The following is a 22110-nucleotide window of genomic DNA, read 5'->3' on the forward strand; positions in this document are numbered from 1 at the left end:
CGCATTTCGCTGGAGAGTCTCATCCATTCGACTTTGTTGCCATGGATCGGCTCAGCAGTCAGCAGCTGGACGATCGATATGGCTATTGGGCAGGTGGACACGCATTACAGCAGCAAATATTACGACGGAAACATTGGTCGAATGCGACAACTACGCCCGAGAGCACTCGTAACCTGTACGAATCGGTCTCTCCGTTGGCCCTTGTCACCCCAGACGCCCGCAGGCTACGCCCATCCAGTGACCCTCCCGAAGCTCGAAGGTCGGAGCAACTTTGCGACCGCCCAACGTGAGCTTAAGATGACTGGTGCCCCGCCAGTCTGCGGCCGGAATGTATGCAATCTCATGTCATCGCAATCCAGAATTTAAAGCCGCGGCTCATCTCCACCCCGCAAAGAGCATCAACTTACGCACCACAGATCGGTGACCCCCTGACGAGCTAGCTCCGAGTCCGTCGGGAAGTCGGGGCGAAACACAGCTTCCACGCGTTTATATCCTTACGTCTGATCCTACTTCACCTGTGTGGCTTCGCACCAGCTGTTGAACAGTAACAACCTTCTAAATCATCATGCTTTCGAATGTCTCGTCAGATCCAAGCGTGGTTGCCGGTGCCTTCGCCGGTGCCGTCGCCCTTGCCATAGCTTACAACCAGATCTCTCTGTACCTAGCGAGGCGCAAATTTCAACAAGAAAATGGATGCCAACCGCTTTTGCACCACTTCCCGATAAAAGATCCCATTTTTGGCATCGATAACATAATCGAAAGCGTGCGCGCCAAGAATGAGCATAGACTTCTGGATCGTATCCTGAATAACTTCGAGAAGTACGGTAACACGTTTGGATCGAAGATGGCCCAGCGAAAGATTATCGTCACAAGGGAGCCGGAGAACGTGAAGACCATTCTGTCGCTGAAGTTCAAAGACTACAGCCTTGGAAACCGAATAGACGCGCTTGGACCTTTGCTTGGAAAGGGTATTTTCACCATGGACGGCGACTTCTGGGCTCATTCAAGAGCAATGATCCGACCAAACTTCACTCGAGACCAGGTTGCAGACCTCGAAGCGTTCGAGCGCCACATCCAAAAGCTCTGGAAGAAGATCCCGAGGGACGGAAGCACCGTAGACCTGCAAGATCTTTTCTTCCGTTTCACTATCGACAGCGCTACCGAGTTCCTATTTGGCGTTTCCACAAATACGCTCAAGGAAGGCGCAGATGATGCTAGTGGCGCAGAGTTCGCCAAGGCGTTCACAATCGCCCAAGATGCGTGTGCGTCTCGAAATCGGCGAGGAATCCTCAATTTGTTCGTCAGTGACAAGGAGGCCGACGAGGCGACGAAATTCTGCCACAAGTTTGTTGGCCAGTTTGTCGAAGAGGCGATCCGATATCGTCAGAAAGTGGACGTCGAGAAGAGCGGCGAGGAGAAGTACGTGTTCCTGCACACGCTAGCACAAGACACGCAAGACAAGACCAGGCTCCAGGACGAAATCTTGAACGTGCTGCTCGCCGGCCGCGACACGACCGCTTCGTTGCTTGCCAATATGTGGTTTATGCTTGCGAAGAATCCAGCCATCTACGAGAAGCTACGCCGTGAAGTCGAGGAGACCTTTCCGGACGGCGAGCTTCCCACCTACGAAAAGCTGCGAAACATGAAGTATCTCAAGTACTGTATGAACGAATGTGAGTTTAACTTGGTACCTTTGTCTCCTGTATGTAAGGTTAACAACGTGCAGCTCTCCGAATCCACCCTGTCGTGCCGGTGAACTCACGCCTTGCCGTCCGTGACACCGTGCTCCCCCGAGGTGGTGGAATCGACGGCAGGTCACCTGTCTTTGTTCCAAAAGGTCATGTTGTCACATATTCAACATACGCCATGCATCGCGACACTCGATTCTTCGGCAAGGACGCACATGAGTTCCGTCCCGAGCGATGGGAGACTTTGCGACCGGGCTGGGAGTATCTCCCTTTCAACGGTGGCCCTCGTATCTGCCTCGGCCAGCAGTACGCACTGACAGAAGCTGGATATGTAACATGCCGCTTGTGCCAGGAGTTCAAGAACGTCGAGAGCAGAGACCCGGGCCCTTGGAAAGAGGGTCTGACCTTGACATTGTGTTCGGCTAACGGCACAAAGGTTTCGCTTACTCCGGCTTAGGAAATCTTATGGGGATAAATAAAGAAAGGCGAATGGCGTTTTTACTGTGGTGCGAAAGATCACCACTCAAGTTGCATCAGCGTGATCGTTTCGTGCATGTTGCAAATATCTGCTGTACAGCAATCGTTTAGTTCATGTGTAAGAAATTTACATCATACCTCCACGAGCATCTCGTCTTCGTTTTCCTCTTCCACTTCCTTTGCCTTCGCTTCTTCCTCGCCCTCGGGTGCCTCGTCCCTAGCGATGACCTGCACGATCCTATCGCAACCTTCCCGAACGCCCTCGTCGTCGACATGCAAATGTGTTTCGCGGATGATTGGATACAGCTTTATGTTCCTGAGCACGTCCCTGCCACCCCTCGTCGTCGTCAGTAGCAGGATCGTGTCGAGATGGGTCTTCAAGATCTCCATGTCCTTCTCCCGGGTCTTGTCCGGCGGCAGCAGCTGCAAATCGTCCAACATGCCCTCCATGTCCTCGTCGCTGTACTCCTCCGAGCCCATAATGGGCAGCAGTATGTACGGGAGGAGGTTGACGCCGTCGAAGGCCATCAGTCGGGCGTGCGCGTCCGTGTCGAAGCACACGTTCTTGATGGTGGAAGCGACCCCCCGTCTCCGGACGTCGGACTTGTGCTCGGTGAAGACGGTGAGCTTGCTCAGCGGGATGATGTCGGCGTCGTCTTTTCTGGGCGTCACAAAGTACGCCCGGCCTTCCGGCTTGCTCGCGACGTCGGCGAACAGGTAGGACAGGTAGTCAAAGTCCGCGTTCTTGTTAAGCGAGCCGTCCGCGCCCTTGACGAAACAGTCCATCAGTTGGTCCAAAGCGTTCTTTGACGTAGACAGTCCCTTAGTCTTCGGCAACGCCCGCTCGAGTTTCAGCAGTCGGGTCAAACTTTCGTGCTTTCCCAGGTTGGCGAGCAGCATGCACATCTCGTTTGCATTTGGCTCGTTCGCGTTCTAGTTTCAGGGCTTGGTCAAAGGGCATGCTCTTGTACCTTTTTGCTTGGCTGACTGACATACTGTTATCCGCGATAATAGGCTCTCGAGGAATTCATCGTCGGTAGCCAGAAACTTGAGGACCTCTTGGTCGTCAGACAGATTGATGAGCATTATCAGCGCATTCTTTGCTATGGGCTGATGGTCGTCAAAACACGTTCCGTTGTCAGAATTTCAAGCCAACGAGCTTACGGTGTAGTCTTTGACCAATAGCTTGAGATCCTTTATTGGCGTCAATTGGCCGCTTTTAAAGAGCGCCGGTTGAGCAGTCGAATATCCCACAAGGTTCTCGGCAGCTAGTTGACGTATTTGCGTATTGCCGTGATGTAGGAACTCGACGAGCTGTGCATCAGACGTTAGCAACAGACTGAACCTTTTTGTCTCTATAGTCTACCTACTTCTTCCAGTTCCGTCGGCATGTTTTCTTATTTCTCCAAGACCGCTTCGGGAGCAAGAATCCCGCACGATGAATCGAAAGAAAATCCCAGGAGAAAAAAAATATTTCAAATATAATGACTACCCTGACGTGTAAGCAAAAAATGCACTCTTGAGATTCGAACGCAGATATTTTCAATTCAGATCTCTGATCCTCCCTGGAATATACGAGTCAAGGTTATTTCAAGATGGCGAGCGCAAACAAAGTTTTTGATACGGTACGTGAGTGGCGTTTTACAACCATTCGCGTAAAATTGCCCGCACTGGAGGTAAAACTGCGGACCAAAAAAAAAAAAGAGAGAGCAGTGTCATTCATAAATCTTATTTGGACACCGCAGCTTCATATTGCCCTACTTTCCTGCACAACAAGATAGATAATGTAACGGCACACCTTGATAGACGCGATATTCGGAAGTTCTACTATTCCGAGCCCAGTGTCCTTTAAATTTTATCCCCTCCCGCCTTTGCTTCTTGAGATAGCAGCGGGGGACGTCGAAAGGGTTCGAAGCACGAGATGGCCACGAGCGCAACGCTGCTGGCGAAGGTGGCGCAGGTCGAAGCGCTGCTCGCGCGCTGCAATCAAACGCTAAGCTCGTCCACGCCTGCAAAGAGCTCGACGACGCCGTCGACGGATGCGCCGAACCCGCTGCTCGTCCTGCGCGACACGGCGAAGCTGCTGCGCGCCCACGCCACCAAGATTGGACTGCTGCTGATCAACGAGCCGTTCACGCCGTCGGCGGTGCAGAAGGAGCTTGCGGCATGCGAGAAGCTGTGCGTGCCGAGCATGGTGGGTGCCGTGGGGGTGGTTCACCCACAGATGTGGACGGAGTCGCTTGCGAAGGAGGCGAGGCTGAGAGTACAAGCCGCGACGGGCGCGTTCGGTATCCTGCTGGCAGATGTGAGGAGCAAGTGTCAAGGGGGAACCGTCAGGGTCGAGTCGGTGCAGCACAAGGAGAAGACGCTGGTCAGCACCGGGCAAGTATGGGAGGCTTGCGATGCGCTGGTGGAACTCGAAAGGCGAGGTTTGGTAGACGTCGTGCTGAAGAAGGCCAAGGAGCGCGAGGACATGATAAAGGATGCGCTCGAAGAGCTGAAGGAATGGCGCGAAGATGAGGAAGAGCAAGACGAAGGCTTCGTGGCGGGCAGCGACGACGACGACGACGACGACGACCGGAACAGCGCAGAAGACTTGTTCGCGGGCGGCAGGCTCCCTGCTCACAGAGAGGACATAAAGGAGCTGTTCGATGCGGCGTTCAAACAACTCAAGCTCGTCAACATGCTGTTCCAGGCCATCATCAAACGGCGGGCCAAGACGTTCACCGTGCCCGAGTACGAGGATGCGTCGCGACGGTCCGAACGGATCGCACGCGTAACGAGAGCGAACGACCTTCTGGAGCGAATGCAGGCCATTGGAGAGGGAGTGGACGAGCTCGCGGGCGCGTTCTACGAGCTCAACACGGAGCAGGCCAAGACGCAATTACACAGCCTTGTCGTCAGCGCGCACGCTCTGGCCGACAGCATGCAACGGTCGTGGGAGGACGGGGAGGACGAGTTCACGGGCTGGTCGAAGAAGTGGAAGGAGACGATGAGGAAGCAAGAGCGCGAGTAAGGCAAGAGCGACGTGGCGGAAGGACATCAGACACGCATTTCTTGGTTGTAAGAAGACAGCATCGCTTGGGGCGGAGAGAAAGGCGAGTTGGCGTGGCCCTCCCAGTAGAAATAAATTGTTACATTTTTTTCTTGCAAGACCGACAAGAAAAAAAAAATAATTAGAGAACATGCGGGACTGAAGTGCTACCATCCCCTTTCCCGTCGGACAAAGTATGCTTCGAGATATGCTGAGCGGTTTTACCCCTAGCCCAGCGATCCATCCTTCCCCCGCTGGCGGGCTGTCAAAAGAACAAATTTTCTTACAGAGCGAGCAGGCCTGCGGCGGCGATGAGCGCACCAGCGGCACCGATGCGCTCACCAGCAGCGCTGCTGGAGGTCGTCGCAGCCGCCGCGCTTGAGGCGGCAGAGGCGGACGAGGCAGATGAGGCAGAAGATGCGGAAGAAGCCGCGGACGACGCCGAAGCAGCGGATGCAGAGAGAACGGAGGAGGCAGACGAGGCAGCGGACGCAATGGCGCTGGTCGCGCTGGCGACGGCGCTGGATGAGCCGCCGACGGAGGCGCAAATCTCGTTTGTGATGGACAGGACCTCTGTTGAAACGGAGAAGGGGGCGCCGCGGTTAGCGAGACGGTTCTTGCTCCTGGACGATGAAACAACATCGCCGTTGTCTGGGACTTACTAGCTTGGTCAGCGGCGTCGCAGGCCTTCTGCAGACATGGCGTCACGGCGGCGGTGATGTCGGCCTTCTTGGCGCCACACTGGCACGCATAGTCCGTAACGCCGCAGCCACTCGAGCTGACCGCGCTAGTCAGGCACGAAATCTGTGTGAAGCCTTCGAGTCAGCCGTCAATTCTTAAGGTGGTGGAATTTTGGGTGCCCTGTGTATTCTCCTCCGCGTCCCGTCTTGAAGAGCCGTGTTACTCAATTTGTTTTTTGACCTTGTTCTTTCTGCGTTCATGGCCCGAGAGAAAAGAACAACGAAGGCAGACAGCACGAGCATCTCGCGCGAAACACGGGCGCTCTAATTCCCTGCTGGGTATCAAGCACCCTGGCAACGAATCAGGAGAGAAGTGGATGGCATCTCGACGAGGACCCGGGCGGCGGAACGGATGGGATTAACTTACTGAGCACGTAGGCAGGTCTGCGAGAGAAGCCTGGCCAAAGACCGAGGTGGCAAGGGCGAGAAGGACGGCAGCGTACTTCATTTTGATGCGATGGTGATGAGCTGGTGAGGGTAGTGAGGGCCCGAAGTAGTAAGAACAGTAGGGAGAAGGCAAATCCACACGGAACAATGGAAGTGGTGAGAGGATCGGATGAGTGAAGGGAACGAGGGAGCAATTAAGAAAGGGCGAGGCATGGGCGTCACGACTCAAACCTATATACCTGTACGAAAGGCAACAGATCGCTCTTGAGCACTCCAGCAGGCGGTGCCAAAAGGCCCGTTTAGATTGTGCACATCTCTTTAGCACGCCGGGTTCCCGGACGACGATCCAGTCTACCATGTAAGAGGCGCCATGGGACAAAAAAGTTTCATGGGGCGTTATACGGGCGCCGACCCCCCAACCCCCCCCCCCGGCCGCTGGTCCTGAGACGAGCGGTGCCGAAAGGTCATGCAACCTGAACGGCCAGTGTCGTTTGGGGAACGAAAGCGAGCGAGGGAGAGAAGAGGGAGGAGGCTTGTTTGACCAAGCAGCGGCCCAAACCTGTTCGGGCGAACGAGCAGCGTACGGTACCTGAGTAAGTGTCGGCAGACCTAAACTCGCATCGGCTTAGCGAGACGGAAAGGGATGGGAGCCGTGGCACGGGCTGGCCCAGCCGAGCCCCGGATTATTGGCAGGATGGGAAAAGTGGGAAAATAGTACAGGTTGTGGTGGTGGAGTAGTAATAGTTGTGGTGGAGTAGTAATAGTAGTAGTAGTAGCGGTGATGGTGGTGGTGCTGCTGCTCCGTACCAGTGCAGTGTGCAGTGCTGTGCTGTCATGAGCAGAATTATACTGAAACGAAAATAAAGTCAACAATAATCAGTCGACTAACAAAAAAAAAAAAAAAAAAAAGAAAACGCTCTGGCTGGAGCGTGGCACATGGCTTTCTTCGCTTCTTTTCATACAGCGAGTGCTACAACTGCTAAACCCACCACCACCACTACTACTCCTACTACTACTCCTACCGAGCTACGCTGCTCCTCTTGCCTCTACTTCTGTATTCAGCGTATGTGTGTGTGTGTGTGTGTGTGTGTGTGTGTGTACGGAGCAGTGCATCCTGTCGAGCATGCAACTTCGGTCCACGATTCCCATTCCGATCGCGCCGCTGTTCGGGTGTGGGAAAAGGTTGCGAGGTCCAATAAATGGCAAATTCGATGATAGGCAGAAGCACGAAATCCTGCACATGCACGTACACAACACAGACGCGCCCTCCGCCCCCTCCCCTTCCCCCTCCCCTTCACGCATCACTCTTCTCTGAGGCGAGGGCCGGTTGTTGGTTGGTGTTAAGAGTCGACAGCGCACCAGCCCTTGCCGCGACCCGCAGGGGGGTTTTTTTTTCTCCGCAGACGAGAACGTCTGGCGATGCTCCCCAAGCATTGCGCTTGTTGCCGAGGCCACAACGAGATTGGACGGCCGCGATCGAACGTGCATCTCGTTTGCTGCACCAGCATCTGATCACGCCCGCATCGCTCTTCGTATCGTTTCTGCGGAGTACGATGAGGGGGCCGAGGAATCGCCCGGCTCGTCTGTGAGTACTTACATCATTCTTCGCTTGGGCGAACGAGAGCTCCAGCAGTGGACGACAACCAGGTACGCCGGACGAATCGTGGTCACAGGTGCCAAGGAGCCAGTGGCGAGCAGCACAGCGACAATGCGCAAATAGCAACTCCTGCTGCCCCGTACTCCACTGCTCTCAATACTCTCTGTCTCCCCCTCTTTCTCTCCATTGCCCTCTTCAGGGCGAAGGAAGAAAATCCTAGCAAAAAGAAAAGAAAGTCTATGTCTGTACGGCCGGGTTCTCAAATGAATCCAATGCAGAGAAGGCCCCTCTCGGAAACCCTCCCTGGCCGGGTTGGGAGAAAAAGCCTCCTTTTCAAGCCCTTTGCAAGGCTGGCCTGAAGGCTCAATTTCGCAAGTCCATCCTGGGAGGACAACAATTTAAAAAAATTAAAATAAAGAAAAAACCAGAAAATAGAGAGAGAGAAGCGAGAAAGAGGTGAAAATACGTTGAATCCCTCTTTCCTTCTTCTTCTTCTTCTCCTCCTCCCTCTCCCTCTCCCACATTGCCCCCCTCCCCTGCCAACCGTTCCAAAGTTCAGATCGGCCAACGGGATCAAAGGTCCGCGATTCACAAACGAGCAGGCGATAGTGTCACGGCAGTCCCAAGAGGAGGGAAATGGGGGCCAAGGGGCCTGGAACGAGTAGAAAGAGAAGGATCCAGTAAAAGAAAGCCTTAGATCCGCGCCGCTGAGCATTTCTAGAAACAATTGATCCTGGCCGAGGTTCATGAAGATCACATCTCACATGCCCATGGGCAAGTTTGAGTGGGAATCTTCAATTTTTCAAGTAATACTACGCCACCAAAGGAAGAAAGTCATGTGAAGACCCCCGTCTTCGGTCCGTGCGGGGCAAGACAAGTCTGGGGCTTGAGCTTCGTGCACGATGCAACATGGGACGGACGAACATCTTCGTTGTCACTCTAGGTATCTGAACCTGCAACGTCCTCTCGTTGGTCAATTGCTTGAATTCCTCTGTACAAAGCTCCTTTCAGTCCACAGTACTCCGCAAAGGTCGAGCTTCCGGTCAGCCAGGATGACAACATTCTTCGTGAACCATATCTCCCCGATGCTACTTCCTATTTCCCTCTCAGCCGATGATCCTCTCTCTCTCTCTCTCTCTCGTTCCAGGCCAGATCGGGTAGAAAGAGGAGAACCAAGCTCCTCCGGAAGTCGGAATCAAAACTAAATACAAGAGACGATAGACACTAACGAGTGCACGGCCGTAATATTCCTTATCCCATTCGCGAGAGCAACCGCTCTACTCTGTTGCTACCGTGTAGTGTGCCCGTTTGACATTCCATAACCCATGAAACATGACCAGAAAAGACGATATGGAAAAAAAAAACCTAATTTCGCGGTCAACGTCGTCGGTGACCAGCCACTACAGATTATACAGAAGCCCGCCTGCAGTCAACCCATAGTGTGGACTAATCACGGCGATGACCTAAAAGAAGCAAAATATGTCCTGTTTCAGTAAGAAGCTGCCCACCTCATAGGGCACAACGAGATAAGCGAACATGCCGCAAAGATTGGTGTCATGCGTCAAGAGAAGGAATCCTTCGCGGATTCTACCCGTCCTTTGACACGCGTGCGCCGAAGCACGACGCTTAGAATAGAAACTCTTCTTTATTTGTACACTTTGTTGCGGCGTAGGTCAGAGCCGTACAGCCGCCGGCTTGGAGGTGAATGAGTACGGTAGGAAGCAGACGGTGATTCGACCTAGAACATGCCATTTTGCATGCGAGGAGGTGAGGACTGCAGATGCTGCAGAGCAGGGGTCGACTTGACTGCCGAGCCTTCTTGCTGTGCTCGGATGTAGAGGCCGATCTTGGCACCGTCAGAGGACGACTTCTTCAGCCTGTGACGAGTGCGTGGTGGCTTGGGTGCCTCGTCAGAAGACTGAGAGCCTGAGCCGTACGAAGCCGAAGCGAATGGAGGCTCTGGCGGTTCGGTGTCTGCACGTCCGAAAGCAAAACGTTTCCTGCGAGGATTGATAGGCGGTACCGGCGGCGGTTCCATACCGTTTTTGAGCGAAGCACCAGCAGGCAGATCGATCGTATCGACGACTGAGGTGGTTGAGATGAGCACTGGCTCGCCAATGTCCGACTTCTTGATCGACATCTTTCGTTGACGAGCGGCTTTCATGCTAGCGCCCGCAAGCAGATTTGGCGTGCTCGCGGAGAAGGACGAAGCCGTGGGCGTGGACGAAGATGAGAGCGGAGGAGTTGGGTTCGCAAAGGCAGGATTCGGCGTGGCACGTCCGGATCCGAAGATGGTGGGGCTCATCTGGTTGAGACCTGGCGACAGACCCGGAGCAAAGCCGGGAGACGGCCGAGGCGACGACATGTTAAGAGCTGGAGACAACGTCCCGTTTGGCGCAAGTCCCGGAGACGGTCGCGGAGACGGAACGCCAAGGGGGTGAACTATGGGGTTTTGGGGAGGGGGCCACAGGCCCTTCTGCTCGAACGTGGAGGCGTCAACTGGCTTGTATTCCCGCAGTCCTCTTACCTGCGTGGGACTCTCGGGGACCTCAGGTATCGGCTGCGTCGGTGCTGGACCTTGCGGAGGGACGTGCTCGGGAATAGTAGCTTCCGTGCCCGCCTGCGCCATGTCGTCGCGGTAGCGGCCCTGTCGACTTCTTGACCGGCCGTTGGACTGCTCCGAGTTGGAGCGACTTCGTTGCTGCGTGCCCACGTTAGAGTTGGATCTGGAGCGCACCTTATCCTCGCTGCTGTCGCGGCCAGTGCTTGGTCTCGAAGCAGGCGTCGAACCTGGCACCGATCCGTAGCCTCCTTGCTGAAGCTCCTTGGAAGGTCGAGGCATCGGCATCGGCACAGATCGCGGGGGCGGGTAGCCGCGATCAGTGTCCCACGACGGACGGTCGTGCATACCAGTCATCGACGGCGATGCTCCGGTCACCAGAGTCGTGGAAGACCCGTTTACGCCGAGAATACGCGACACCTTGTCCTCACCGCGAGGTCTTGATTCTCCTCGCGACCTCGACTGGGCCCTTGGCCGCGACTCGTCTCGGGTCCTCGAGTTGTCGCGGCTTCTGAAATTGTCGAAGCTTGACTTCTGTCGGAGAATGCCCATGAACGGACCTTGAGACTTGCCAGCCGTAGGACTTGCTGACCTCATATCGCTCTCGGCCCTCTCTCTTAGCTTTTCCTGAATGGCCTTCTGTCGCAAGGCCAACTCATTCGCGAGTGCCTCTCGTTCGTGCTGTGTCTCCGTGCTGCCGCCCCGAGTGTGCGTTTTCTTGCTCAGCTCATGCTGCCACGAGCTCTCTTGGCTACCGTCTTGCTTTTGCGCCGTCCTCAACGGAGCCACCTCAGCGACCGGATCTTTGGGGCCCTCATCCTCGATTGGACTTACAGCCGAATCCCGTACGCTGTACTCGCCGTTGAAATCTTCCAAGTCCCATGGATTGGAATGGCTGTAACTCGAATGCGCAGTGTTCACAGCACCAGCGCTGTTGGAACCGCTCTGCAGAGAGTTGACGTTTCTGGTCTGAAAATTCGAGGTGGCCCCTGGCCCGGTTGTCTGCATGGTCATGGTCGAATACGTCGACGTTGCGCTGGTGTTACGAAGATGACGGATCATGCCACTCAGGCCATTGCTGGTGGCTGCTGGCAGCGTTGGCGAGTCCACGCCAGCGGGCTGCGATTTGTTCTCCGAGCGAAACTCTGTTTCCACAGCGGGTTTGCGTACGTCGACTCGCAAATCTTCTCGCGATGGTTGGGGCGAATTTCGGAACGCGGGATGCTCGTGTACCGGAGGTGGAGCCAGCGGAGCGCTGTCGGGAATCAACGCATTCAGTGGCAGGCGTCCGTTGCGCGGCGCCTGGGCGGAATGGGCGGCCTTCTCATCCTCGTAATCACTTTCGCTATCGTCGATGAACGTGAACTTGTTCTTCGGCGGCATCTGGGGCGAGTCGTTCTTCTCATCCAGAAGACCGGCCCCTCCTTTCAACTGGCTGGCAGCCTTTTGAAAAGCTGAAAATGGCGAAGGTCTGACTGGGGTCTCGGTTTGATCGCTGTTGGAAGCGGATCGCGAGCGGTTGAACGGTCCGTTCGAGACAGATCGTGATCGATCCCAGGCTGACGGAGGTGGGGGTCTGCCAGCTACCGAAGGTACCGCCGGGGCTGCTACTGGAGGAGGTGCAGTCTTAGTCGACGTCTTGATCGTCGCCGGAGATGAAACCGATGTTGGAGCGGCAGAATGTGGGGACGGCACGCTCGATCCGTCGACCTGCGGTTCCTCTGCCTCCTTTGGAGATTCGGCGATGGCGTCGATGCCGTTCTCACGTTGCGTTGGCGTTTCGCGGCCCATCCGCAGAGTCCTTTGCCGTTCAAGGAACTGCTGCTCGCTGAACTGCTTCGGCTTGTTGAAGACGCCCATTGCCGTCGCTTTACCGCGGTCGTTGGGGTTGAGGGCGGAAGATAACACCTCATGATGAGAACCATCCTTGGCCTGAGGCGTGATCGAGGGAAGCGGCGACGTGGGCATCGGCGATCGCGCACCCGTATTCGACCGGCCGATTTTGACGTCTTTGCCTGGCAGCCCGTTCGCAGCATTAAGCTTCTCCAGGGGCGAGACCGGCGTAGGACTAGCGGAACGCTGGGCGGGTGCACCTGTACGGATGGAATTGTCCACCGCGGGGAACCCATTGCGAGGCTGGAACAGGTCCGGCGTTGTTCGCCCATTGGCGCCCGGACGTTTATTGAACGACTGAAGTCTGTTCAACGCGTTGCTCTGCTGGTCCTGGAGTTCGCGGTTTAGACCTTGGTCATACAGTCTCTTCTTCGTCGCCGAGCGTTCCATGGCCGGCGTAGATGCGGGCGTCGGAGACTGTGTTGGCGGCGGCGGCGGCGGCTGCTGCTGCCGAGTCGAATCTTGTGGCTGCGGCGACGACGCAGTCGACGCAGCGTTGGCGACGGAAGAGCCGAAGTTGAAGGACGAAAAGCCGGTAGGGGGTGACATTGCCGTCGAAGGCGTGCCCTGGGAGTTTATCGAGGTGGCGGCGGTAGACGAACGCGAATCTTGCCCTGATGTGGCTGTGGAGGTGGACGTCTGACGTTTGAGCGAACCGGCGACAGAGGTAGGGTACGATCCAGGCTTCGCAGGGCTTTTTCCTTCATCCTCAAAGCTGAACTTCCTGTCCCCTGCTGCGTTGGCAGCTTCTCTTTCTCTCTGCCGCTCTTCTGCCCGCCATCTTTGAAAGGTAGACATTGCCACGTCGTCGTCGTACAGCGTTCGACCCTTCCCGTCGCCGGCTATTCTCGTGATCTTCTGACGACCCCCAAACAAGACGTTGCCCTCGCCATGTCGCGCTCTGCTCATGATGCTTCCGGTCTCTGTTTCTCCGTCGGTGTTGTACCCAGCCTCTGACGAGTACGAGTTGCTGCGTTCGGTAGCGAATGGCGGTCGGATCGAGCTTTTGATGGACGCGACCTCTGCGATATCGTCCAAGCCGCTTGGCTTGAAGCCGAATTCGTGAAGACGTGACTGACGCTTCGGCTCGAGCACGCTGTCGTCACTGGCTTTTCCAATGATCGAGTTTGGATCGTCCTGTTCCCTCAGCATGCTGAACCGCGCGGACAGCCCGCTCATCAACAGACTGGTTCGGAGTTCATTGGTGGATGGCAATGCGTTCGACAGGTCGAGTTCGAACTTTGGCTCAGGCTGCACCCGCTTGGCCTTTTTTTTGGTAAGGAAGCGATTCATCTTCGCCCTACGCTCGTTAGTTTTGCGTGTCGACATCACGGGGCCTGCGGGTGAAGTGCTCGAGGTCGCCCATGGGCAGCACGACTGTTGAGCATTCAATTGCACTGGCAGAAAGGGGCCAGGCACGACCCGATGAACGAACCAACAGAGGGCGGCCAGACCTCAGTAGCGCAGAAGACAGACTCGGTTACATACTCGCAATGGTAAGAATATATGCCAGAAGGCAGGGCAGGTTTGTCCACGTCTAGTGAGCCCAAGTCACGAGGGTGCGTCGTACGGAAACCTAGAGCAAAATCTGGGTGGGGAAGAAGGTCGGTATGTGTATGGGCCGTAAGCGTGCTCAGATGAGTTTGTCGCGATGGAGCGATCGAGCATCCATCCAAATCGCGAGATGGAAAGGGGACCGGGTGTAGCGTGAGAAGGAGCGATGGTGAGCGCGCTGGAAGAAGCTGGTTGCAAGTGCCGCGGCCGACCCCAAAGAACAGAAAAACAAAGCAAAGCAAAAAGCAAGAGGTAAAACGAGCGAACGCCGTGAGGGAGAAACGGCCGTGCAAGGCGCTGCTAGCACGCAGCAAAAGGAAGGGTAACGAGGAAATAATGTGTGTTGGACCGAGATGGACCAGGCCTTTGCTTTTCAACGGAGGGTGGGAATCCCGGTTGTTGGGGAAGAGTCGAGAGAGGGAGCGGTCTTGACAAGCCGAAGGGAGACTAGTCGATTGTCGCGGGAGAGCAAGGAACGTGGGGAGGCAGCGAGGCAGCGTCGACAGCGTCTCCGAGTCGAAGACGGGCCGAGTCTGTGACTTGAGGTTTGATCGAGGACAGCCGAACCAGCGCTGGGGGGATGGTGGGGAGGAGGGAGAAGAGGAGGGTGGAGAGCAAAGGGAAGCAAAGGACTGATGGGCAGGCCGAGCAAGCAACACAGCACTTGCGCGTCGTTCGCGAAGGAGGCACAGGAAGTGGCTTTTTTTTTTTTCTCCTCTCTCTTCCTTTGGGTGAAGACTGCTTCAAGAGGGAAATGAGTGTGGCATGAAGACTTGTAGGGCGGATTAGGTTCGATTTTGGCGTGACCGATGGTCCGATGCGCTAGGCCAGGAACACAGACGACCTGCACGCGCAAACGCTCACGCCAAATGGGCCAAAAAAAAAATAATGGAAAAAAAGAAAAAAAAAATTAACAAAGAAGCCAGAGGAACGGCCCAAGGGGACGGGGGGGGGGGGGGAATTGAGGCTTGAAGGGGGAGGGGGTGGGGATGAGAGGGAAAGGAGCCGTGACGGAGGTCTAATTTCGGGATGCAAAAATACCATACAGTTCCATGGGCGTGGGTGCAGCCAATCAGACCGGCTATCACTGTCTAATGACGAGCATGGCCTTTCTCTTCGTGTGATCCATCCGTCCCATTTCTCCCTCCACAGAGCATCGTCCGCCTGCGCGGCCACCAGGAGTTAAGATCAAAAGGCCTGTGTAGGGAGGCCCCACGACGACCTCACGACGACCTGGCTTGGCGAAACGGGGGTCGAAGGATGGGCTCCCCCAAGCGCAAAGTCGGGCTGGTCGTGCTGCTGGGCTTGTTTTTTATTCTTCTTTCTTTCAATTTTCGTTGTTTTTTTTTTTTTTCCCTTCTCCCCTTTCCATTTCTTTCTTTTCTTTCCCTGGTGTCTTTGCTTTGCGTCGAACGTCGCCAGAAGCTTTTGACGCTAGTCCGCGAGCTAATGCAAGGTACAACGCGCTGCGCGCCGCTCCCTCATGTACGATGAAGCAACGGGCGACAGCAATCAGCAGCATCAGCAGCATCAGCAGCACCGGCGGCGTCATCATCACCACCACCACCACCACCAAATGATACAAGAAGTAGCGCAGGACCGCACCGCGTTCGACTGATGCTGCAACTGCTGCTTTACCAGAGCGCGCACGACTCGCAACTGCACACAACGCACACGCTCACGCACGCACGCACGCACGCACGCACGCACGCACACGTGCCCCCTTCCATCTGAGCCCGAGCTGGCCATGGACTTCGCTCGTCCTCAGAAACGAGGATGCGAAATCGTTATGATCTCGGGGCCGCAGCACGGAGCGCCGCTGCGACTGCGAAAGATTGACTTGCGCACTCCACCACCTGCGCGTTTGCAACGCGCCCGTTCCCAGCCTGCTCCCGACCCGTCCCCTTCTCCTCTCCGTCGACATTGGCTTGCGGTGTTTCATCCTCCTTGCACCCCTGCAGCTGGCTGATTTCGTGCTCTTCGCACGTCTCCGTTCTGCTTTGCTCGACGCTGTGCGGCCCCGTGGCTTCTCACTGCTCTCTGACTCTCGTCTCTTTTTTCCTCGTGTCTTCCCACTCGCCGCCCCTGGCGGTTCTCTCTGCCGTGCGCTCGCTGCAAATCGCCCCGGCCATTGGATCGCCCTTCGTTCGACATGCGACACACAATGCGTCCTCGACTGGTGCTGCCACCACCACTGTGCGTTGTGGTTTCTGACGGCCCCTGTCTGCGAAATGTCCTTCCCTCTTTTTGTTTCTCCCTCGTTCTTTTTCTTTTTTTGCTCGCCTCGCGGCTCAGCTCCGATCGGGTTCCATGTGCGCGTTCCCCTAGTGCGTCTGCCTGGCAGGCGTTCAAGCCACAGCCGTGGTGCTTCTTTTGTTTCGGCCGTGCCTGGCCAGAGAGCGTGCTCGCTGCTCGCTCCTCGCTGCTCGCTACGCACTGCTCGCTGCCCGCCAGCAATCGCCACCCCAGTCGGCGGATGCTCTCCGGCGCTGCAGAACCGTCTCCGATCCTGCCGGTGCAGTACGCGGCCAGGCACAAGGACCGGACAAGATCGCCTCCGCGCCTTCTTCTCGCCACGGCCTCCCTTGTGACTCGTTCGTCGGCCGCATGAATCTGAGATTGTATCATACCATCAGACGGCGTCCTGGGCGACTCTCATCCCTGCTGCCATGAGCCCCTGCGAGTCAATCAAAGACGCCTTCGCTCCAATCGACCTTGTCGCCCGGCGCTGCAAGCATCTGTGGCTTGCCGGGAAACGCCTGTCGGGACGAAGCTTCCAACCCGCTGGTTCTTCTGCCTTCCTGGTTTTTTTTTTTCTTTTCTTTTTCTTCTTGCTTTTTTTTCCGTGTCTTCTCCTTTTGTCCCTCCCACTGTGTGCCCTGCCACTAGCTGCGCCGGGCCACACGATGTTTTCGATAGCGTCAAACGAAGATCTCTTGCTGCATTCTTCGCCCTACCACCGTTCCCGCTAGGCCCGAAAACCGCATCGTCGTAGGGGCGAAGCGATGCGCGAGAAGAGGAAACGACAACTGTGTCACTCTTATTGTTTGTCTTGCCTCGGAGCGAGACATCCGGCAACGACGATCTTCACTGCCTGCTCAAGCCTGCAGGTTGCACTGTCTGACACCTCTATTTTGACGGCGAGAATCCTGAACTGTAAATAGTGGAGCAGGCAATCAAAGCCTTCACGTTGGCAGCCCTCTTCTTCTCCACTCTCTCCCGTGGGACGGCACCGTTGTGAAAGTCTAAACCTGAGCCTTTCGTGCCGCTCACGTGCGAATGACGGCTAGGATCATGCCTCGTTGGCCAGAACACGGACACTGCAGGGACGGGGTAAGGCGAGGAAAGCGAGCTGAGGCGAATAGGAAATGTCGAAACAACCGTCAACAGTCGTGGACGAGGCAAATGTGCGTGCGTGCGTTCCGCGAGCTCGTGAATACGGTGGTCGGACGTGCATGCTTGTGTGCGTGCATGCGTGCGCGCGCTTGCAGCACGAGTCGTACTTCTGATGTGTGTGACTTTTGGCCATCCGCGATGAAATCCTGATGTCCTTCTTCTCCCCGAAGCGGCTTCGTCGGCGTGAACTGGCTCACGCACTTGGGAAGACGCCCGTTCACCCTGAACAATTCACACGCAAACGCCTGCCCGCCTGCTTGCTGTTACGATCGCTCGGTTCCGGCTCTGATCGCATGGGCTGTTCGGAAAATACGATGCCTCGCTTTCTGCATCTGCGCCGCGCTACAAACTCCCCGTACTCGAATCTTACCGTACGCCGCTCCACTGCTAAAGGCTAGGTTGCTAACTGTTCTCACCTGGCAAGGCGCAGAGCCTGCTTCCAATCTCAGTGGCTTCTTCTGATGGCTTGGAGCCATTCCACTTCCTTTCTCTCTCGCATTGTTTATTGTGTCAGATCGCGCGTCAGACACGCGACAAGGTCGTGTCATGGCTGTAGGAAATTAAACAAATTCGCCGTCTAGCGCGATCCGTCTCTAGCGGCCAGTCGTGTCGCCGCGGGTTGGATGACTTCAACATCAGTCCCGCTGCCGACGCGCTTTGGGACGAGGACCTCAAAAAAAGAAGCCTATTTTAGCTGCGGAGCGCTTTTCCTCTTGGTCTCGCGAGCAAAAAATCAAAAATTAAAGAAAAAAAAAAAAGGGAAAAAAATTTAAAAAGAAAAAGAACCCGTGATCTGGGGAAAGTATCTCCGTAGGCTGGTACTAGCAATCCCATTTCCACGCCGTTCGCGGTCTTGTGCCGCAATGTCAATCGGTCGCCTGATCGGAAACCTCGGCCAAATCTTTCGGGCAAGATACAACTCGTCCTGAGCGCACGTACGGCCGTTGTTGAGATCTTCGACCCATTCCCAAACTTAGGCGTCGGAAGCCCGCATTGACTTTCTTTGCGTTCGCGTGAGCGACGAAAACGCTGGCGGCAATGCTCTTCACCATCCTTTCGGTGTCAGCGCGGCCAGGATTCGCATGCCCACAACCTTTCCAGAACTTCGCACTGCAGCTTTCGGGGTTTCAAGTTGATGAGGATCGCTCCATGGTAGATGCTGAACACATGGCAGGCAGGGGCCTCGTAAGGCTACAGCACAACGGAGATTGTGGGCCCGGCGACCTGAGTGTGTGTGTCAAGCTGAGCCCAAGAACTTGGGGGTCGCTGCGTGCCTATCGTAATTGATGCGCAATGAGCGTCGAGATGCTCTCACGGTCGTCGAAATCGTCCAACGCATGACCGAACAGATTGATGGCGCTTGGCAAAAGGGCCAAAGCCGCTGCCTAATCTCTTGCATCTTGATTAGCAAGGGATCGTACATGATCCAACGCGTAACCCGTGCCTGTCCTTTCCTTCTCGCTCGGTCATGGAGATAACAGCAGCAATAGCAAGGACCGAGTCATGACAAACATTGTCAATGTGATTGATTGATTGATGGCCCGGCCGCCTCCACTGGATACATGCGGCTTCAATACCATCTGCAACACTAAGAATCACGATGCTGAAGATAGCTGCTAGAACCAATGGATAAGCAATTCTACGCCTGGATATGCTAAAGTTCTTAAATCGCTCGCTCACTCGTGCAGTTTCCTCCAAGAGCGCTTCTCTTTGTGTGCACCGCGACACAAATCTTCCTCCATTCAAGCGCAATAGGTTACAAGATCGTCATCTGAACAACTCACAACTCATCCTTCTCCTTTGGCGCCGGATTAGGTAGGTTGGCATTGCAGACAGCGGCGGTGCCGACCTCCATCCTGTACACGCACTTCTCCGCCTCGATCACCTTCCAGATCTCGTCCTTCTCGGCGCAAGCCATGATCACGGTCGTGCTGCGTGCAGGTCCGTTCCAGCAGTGCTGCCCGTTCTCATACAGCATCGCCAGTCTGACGCCAGTGCCCAAGCCACGTCCGTCTGAAGGCAACTCCTCGTCCACGTTGACGACGTCAAAGCGCGTGAAGGTGCCCATGTTCGTGTGCGCGCCTCCTTTCTTCGGCTTCTGTGTCGTCTTGCCCATCCAGCACAGCTCGTACTCGTACTCGCCCGAATCGGTAGAGATGCACTTGTCCCTGAGCGTCCTGAAGATATCGTCCGGACCGTAGTCCTTGACCAGATCTTCCTCATGCACCTTTAGATCGTGCTTGAAGTCATTGAGCTCCTTAGACACCTTGTTCAGCCTGTCCTTTGCATCCTTGACCGCCTTTGATTCGCCGCCTTCTGACGCCACGGGATCAGCGATGATGCCGTTCTCAATCAGCATCACCCGGAGCCCGCGAAGTTTCTGGTCAACCCAGTCCCGAACAGGCTTCGGAAGATACTCTTCGATTCTGTACACTGAACAACCCCTAGGTCAGCAACAGGGCGGCCGCGGGTCCCGTCAGAGGGGCCACTTACAAACTTCGACGTCGCTGGGCTCGTCCTCCGCGAAGTCGGCCCAGTTGAGTCCATTTTCCTCGTCGCTCTTCACAATCTCCTTGATGTCTCTCTCCATGGCGGCCTCCATGTCAGGCCTCTTCTCTCGCGCAGCGTAGTCCTCCCACGCACGCACAGCTCGTTTTACACCCTCGTCGTTGAAATTTGGGTTGCGCTCTTCCTTGAACCTGGCCAAGACTTCTTCCAGCTCCTTCAGACGGGCTCTCGCATCGTCGCGGTCCTCCATGACCTGCTGGAGACTGCTTCGAAGCTCTTCCGTCCGCCTCTTCGCCGCTTCAATAAGCACGCCAAGCTTGCCGCCCTCCTTTGGTGCCTTCACCACCTTGGTCCGCTCTTGCCTCTCGATTTCGCCAACCTCCTTCTCCATCGCCGCAACTCGGAGCTCGGCTCCCTTGATCTCCTGTTTCAGTGTCGCTATCCGATCCTCCACTTCCTTGCGTATTCTGGCCGATTCCGCCACAAGCTGCTTCTTTCTCTGCATCGCCGCTGAAAAGGCCTTTTGCCTCTTTTCATCCTGTTTCTTCCACTCCTTGCCTATCTCTGCACATTTATCGGGGCACTTTTCGCCAATGCCGGCCCATTCGTCGCTTCCGTCGCAGCAGAGTTCGTAGTCGCAGACCCCATCGTTGACATAAGATAGTGGAATATAGCTCGGCTGATGACCTACAACATGTTAATGTACATGAATAGTGATACCAAAAGAAACCATCCCACCTTTGTTCTTGCAATAGAAGCCAGGTATGGCTAGTTGGCCCTGCTTGACACCGGAACATGCAGATGTACCGGGCTCGTCACTACCGTCTGGGCAGTCACAGTAGTCATCGTTGACCTGCGACGTCTCAAGAACGATATCAGGGTGATTTATGCACTTGAAGGCCTCTGTGGACTTATAATACTTCGCAACTAGAGACCCACGGTATTAGTATTCGAGCCTGTAAGCTCATCATGGAACGGCAGACCGTACCTTCAGGGCCCACTCCTCTAGGCCGAGTGGCATCAGAAGCCGCAATGACATGGCAAACGAGTCCAGAAGCTACAGTCACTACCTGTAGTACCTTCATCTCTCAATGGGAGGCATGAATGCTGCTAAGAATCGTGTTATGTCACGTTCCTGCTTTTGGACAGCTTTCTGGGTGCACATGCTGAAACCGTGACAGGGGTCCAAACCTCCGCCTCATCACTCCGCAAAAGCTGAGGATCAAGTGAATTCGACCTTTACCCGGCACATTTGTGCCACAAAGCGTATCATGCTGGCCTGGAACAACTGTTGATTCTCGGACTCAGTCATTAGTACTTTGACATTGCGACTGTATGAGTGACCCATGAATTTACGAGACAGACGCTGGCTGGTATACACGCACGTTAAGGAATTTGCGGGGCCTCTGGATGATTGGAACAGACAGTAATCATCTGTGTATCTGAAGACGCCAGATCGATATCCCGACAGCCGATTACTATATCCCTCACCGTGTTGACTGAGTTCCTACTCTTCATTCATCAAAGGATGTCGCGGCTACGGCTCTCACGACTGTTACATTGATTCTAAACTAGCAGCTTATGACGCGTTGAAAGCTTTCGCTTAGTACTCCCTGATGGTGAAATTTATCAACGGACATAAGAGGAAAATAAGAAGAAAATCATTTCTGCAACATATTAGGCGAAAGCCACACTTCAGCTGGCCGTTGCAAGGTCAGCTCTAGAATTTGAGTGATGTAGGGGGGGTCAAGCTGCACAACGCATCGTCAGCAAAGCCACAACGAAGCTCAAAAATTTACGTTCATCTACAATAAATTCAATAATCCCTCACTGACCCCTTCTGAAGCCTGGTGAAACGACACGATAAAATGCAGATTACGCATATTGCGCCAAGCTGAATCACTCAGGCGGAGGACGAATGAGGCTCCTTCAACATGCCTCAAACTATAAAGAACATCTGCTACGCCATGTTTAGCGTGTAGGGACTGGCTGAGAAGAAATCTCAAACTTAGACCAAAATATCACGCTAGAATTGACCTGATTTCTGCTAAATTCTTCCGATACTGCTTGATCTTCTTTTGGGGAACGCTGTAGCATTCATCAGCTGCTCAACAGCCGATCTCATCTATCGCATAACGTGAAAATCAACATAGTTAAACACCAGCCTGCTTCATTTGATAGATAGGCTGGACTGTGGCTCAGAAGTTATTCGTGCCTCTCTGCAACTGCGGCATATCTAGCACTGCAGCTGCTGATTTGCTGACTCACAACTATAC

The 22110-nt window shown here is 55.1% G+C and overlaps 6 protein-coding genes across 6 annotated transcripts; 3 read left to right on the forward strand and 3 right to left on the reverse strand.

Annotated features, from left to right (window-relative positions):
• The first annotated feature begins 283 nt into the window (after positions 1-283).
• PV09_00982 (uncharacterized protein) lies at positions 284-2308 on the forward strand. Its single transcript, XM_016353812.1, has 2 exons — positions 284-1673; positions 1727-2308. Exons 1-2 carry the CDS (start codon positions 566-568, stop codon positions 2143-2145), a joined length of 1527 nt encoding a protein of 508 aa, XP_016217907.1. The 5' UTR covers positions 284-565; the 3' UTR covers positions 2146-2308.
• Positions 2191-3806, reverse strand: PV09_00983 (uncharacterized protein). The gene is made up of 4 exons (XM_016353813.1): positions 3536-3806; positions 3330-3479; positions 3162-3275; positions 2191-3098 (listed from the first exon to the last, which is right to left on the reverse strand). Exons 1-4 carry the CDS (start codon positions 3554-3556, stop codon positions 2298-2300), a joined length of 1086 nt encoding a protein of 361 aa, XP_016217908.1. The 5' UTR covers positions 3557-3806; the 3' UTR covers positions 2191-2297.
• Positions 3807-3892: 86 nt separating this feature from the next.
• On the forward strand, positions 3893-5372 carry PV09_00984 (uncharacterized protein). Its single transcript, XM_016353814.1, has one exon. It carries the CDS (start codon positions 4087-4089, stop codon positions 5179-5181), a length of 1095 nt encoding a protein of 364 aa, XP_016217909.1. The 5' UTR covers positions 3893-4086; the 3' UTR covers positions 5182-5372.
• A 138-nt stretch (positions 5373-5510) lies between these two features.
• PV09_00985 (uncharacterized protein) lies at positions 5511-5864 on the forward strand (the record flags this gene model as incomplete). Its single annotated transcript, XM_016353815.1, has 1 exon — positions 5511-5864. One exon carries the CDS (start codon positions 5511-5513, stop codon positions 5862-5864), a length of 354 nt encoding a protein of 117 aa, XP_016217910.1.
• A 3019-nt stretch (positions 5865-8883) lies between these two features.
• On the reverse strand, positions 8884-14622 carry PV09_00986 (uncharacterized protein). Its single transcript, XM_016353816.1, has 2 exons — positions 13865-14622; positions 8884-13676 (listed from the first exon to the last, which is right to left on the reverse strand). The coding sequence occupies exon 2, from the start codon at positions 13667-13669 to the stop codon at positions 9662-9664; it is 4008 nt and encodes a 1335-aa protein (XP_016217911.1). The 5' UTR covers positions 13670-13676; positions 13865-14622; the 3' UTR covers positions 8884-9661.
• Positions 14623-18827: 4205 nt separating this feature from the next.
• PV09_00987 (uncharacterized protein) lies at positions 18828-20963 on the reverse strand. The gene is made up of 4 exons (XM_016353817.1): positions 20823-20963; positions 20573-20761; positions 19820-20521; positions 18828-19759 (listed from the first exon to the last, which is right to left on the reverse strand). The coding sequence occupies exons 1-4, from the start codon at positions 20917-20919 to the stop codon at positions 19107-19109; spliced, it is 1641 nt and encodes a 546-aa protein (XP_016217912.1). The 5' UTR covers positions 20920-20963; the 3' UTR covers positions 18828-19106.
• Between the last annotated feature and the right edge of the window lie 1147 nt (positions 20964-22110).

The sequence above is a fragment of the Verruconis gallopava genome, assembly GCF_000836295.1.
Source record: "Verruconis gallopava strain CBS 43764 unplaced genomic scaffold supercont1.3, whole genome shotgun sequence".
Lineage (NCBI taxonomy): Eukaryota > Fungi > Ascomycota > Dothideomycetes > Venturiales > Sympoventuriaceae > Verruconis > Verruconis gallopava.

Excerpts from the sequence above, each read along its gene's own strand:
- PV09_00982 (XM_016353812.1), top strand. The coding sequence starts at position 566 with ATGCTTTCGAATGTCTCGTCAGATCCAAGCGTGGTTGCCGGTGCCTTC. Across the intron at positions 1,674-1,726 it reads CAAGTACTGTATGAACGAAT|CTCTCCGAATCCACCCTGTC; the intron begins GTGAGTTTAACT and ends AACAACGTGCAG.
- PV09_00983 (XM_016353813.1), bottom strand. The coding sequence starts at position 3,556 with ATGCCGACGGAACTGGAAGAA. Across the intron at positions 3,276-3,329 it reads TATTGGTCAAAGACTACACC|CCCATAGCAAAGAATGCGCT; the intron begins GTAAGCTCGTTG and ends GACGACCATCAG. Across the intron at positions 3,099-3,161 it reads GCCTATTATCGCGGATAACA|AACGCGAACGAGCCAAATGC; the intron begins GTATGTCAGTCA and ends CCCTGAAACTAG.
- PV09_00984 (XM_016353814.1), top strand. The coding sequence starts at position 4,087 with ATGGCCACGAGCGCAACGCTGCTGGCGAAGGTGGCGCAGGTCGAAGCG.
- PV09_00987 (XM_016353817.1), bottom strand. The coding sequence starts at position 20,919 with ATGAAGGTACTACAGGTAGTGACTGTAGCTTCTGGACTCGTTTGCCAT. Across the intron at positions 20,522-20,572 it reads CTTCTATTGCAAGAACAAAG|GTCATCAGCCGAGCTATATT; the intron begins GTGGGATGGTTT and ends AACATGTTGTAG. Across the intron at positions 19,760-19,819 it reads GCCCAGCGACGTCGAAGTTT|TGTACAGAATCGAAGAGTAT; the intron begins GTAAGTGGCCCC and ends GGGGTTGTTCAG.
- PV09_00986 (XM_016353816.1), bottom strand. The coding sequence starts at position 13,669 with ATGAATCGCTTCCTTACCAAAAAAAAGGCCAAGCGGGTGCAGCCTGAG.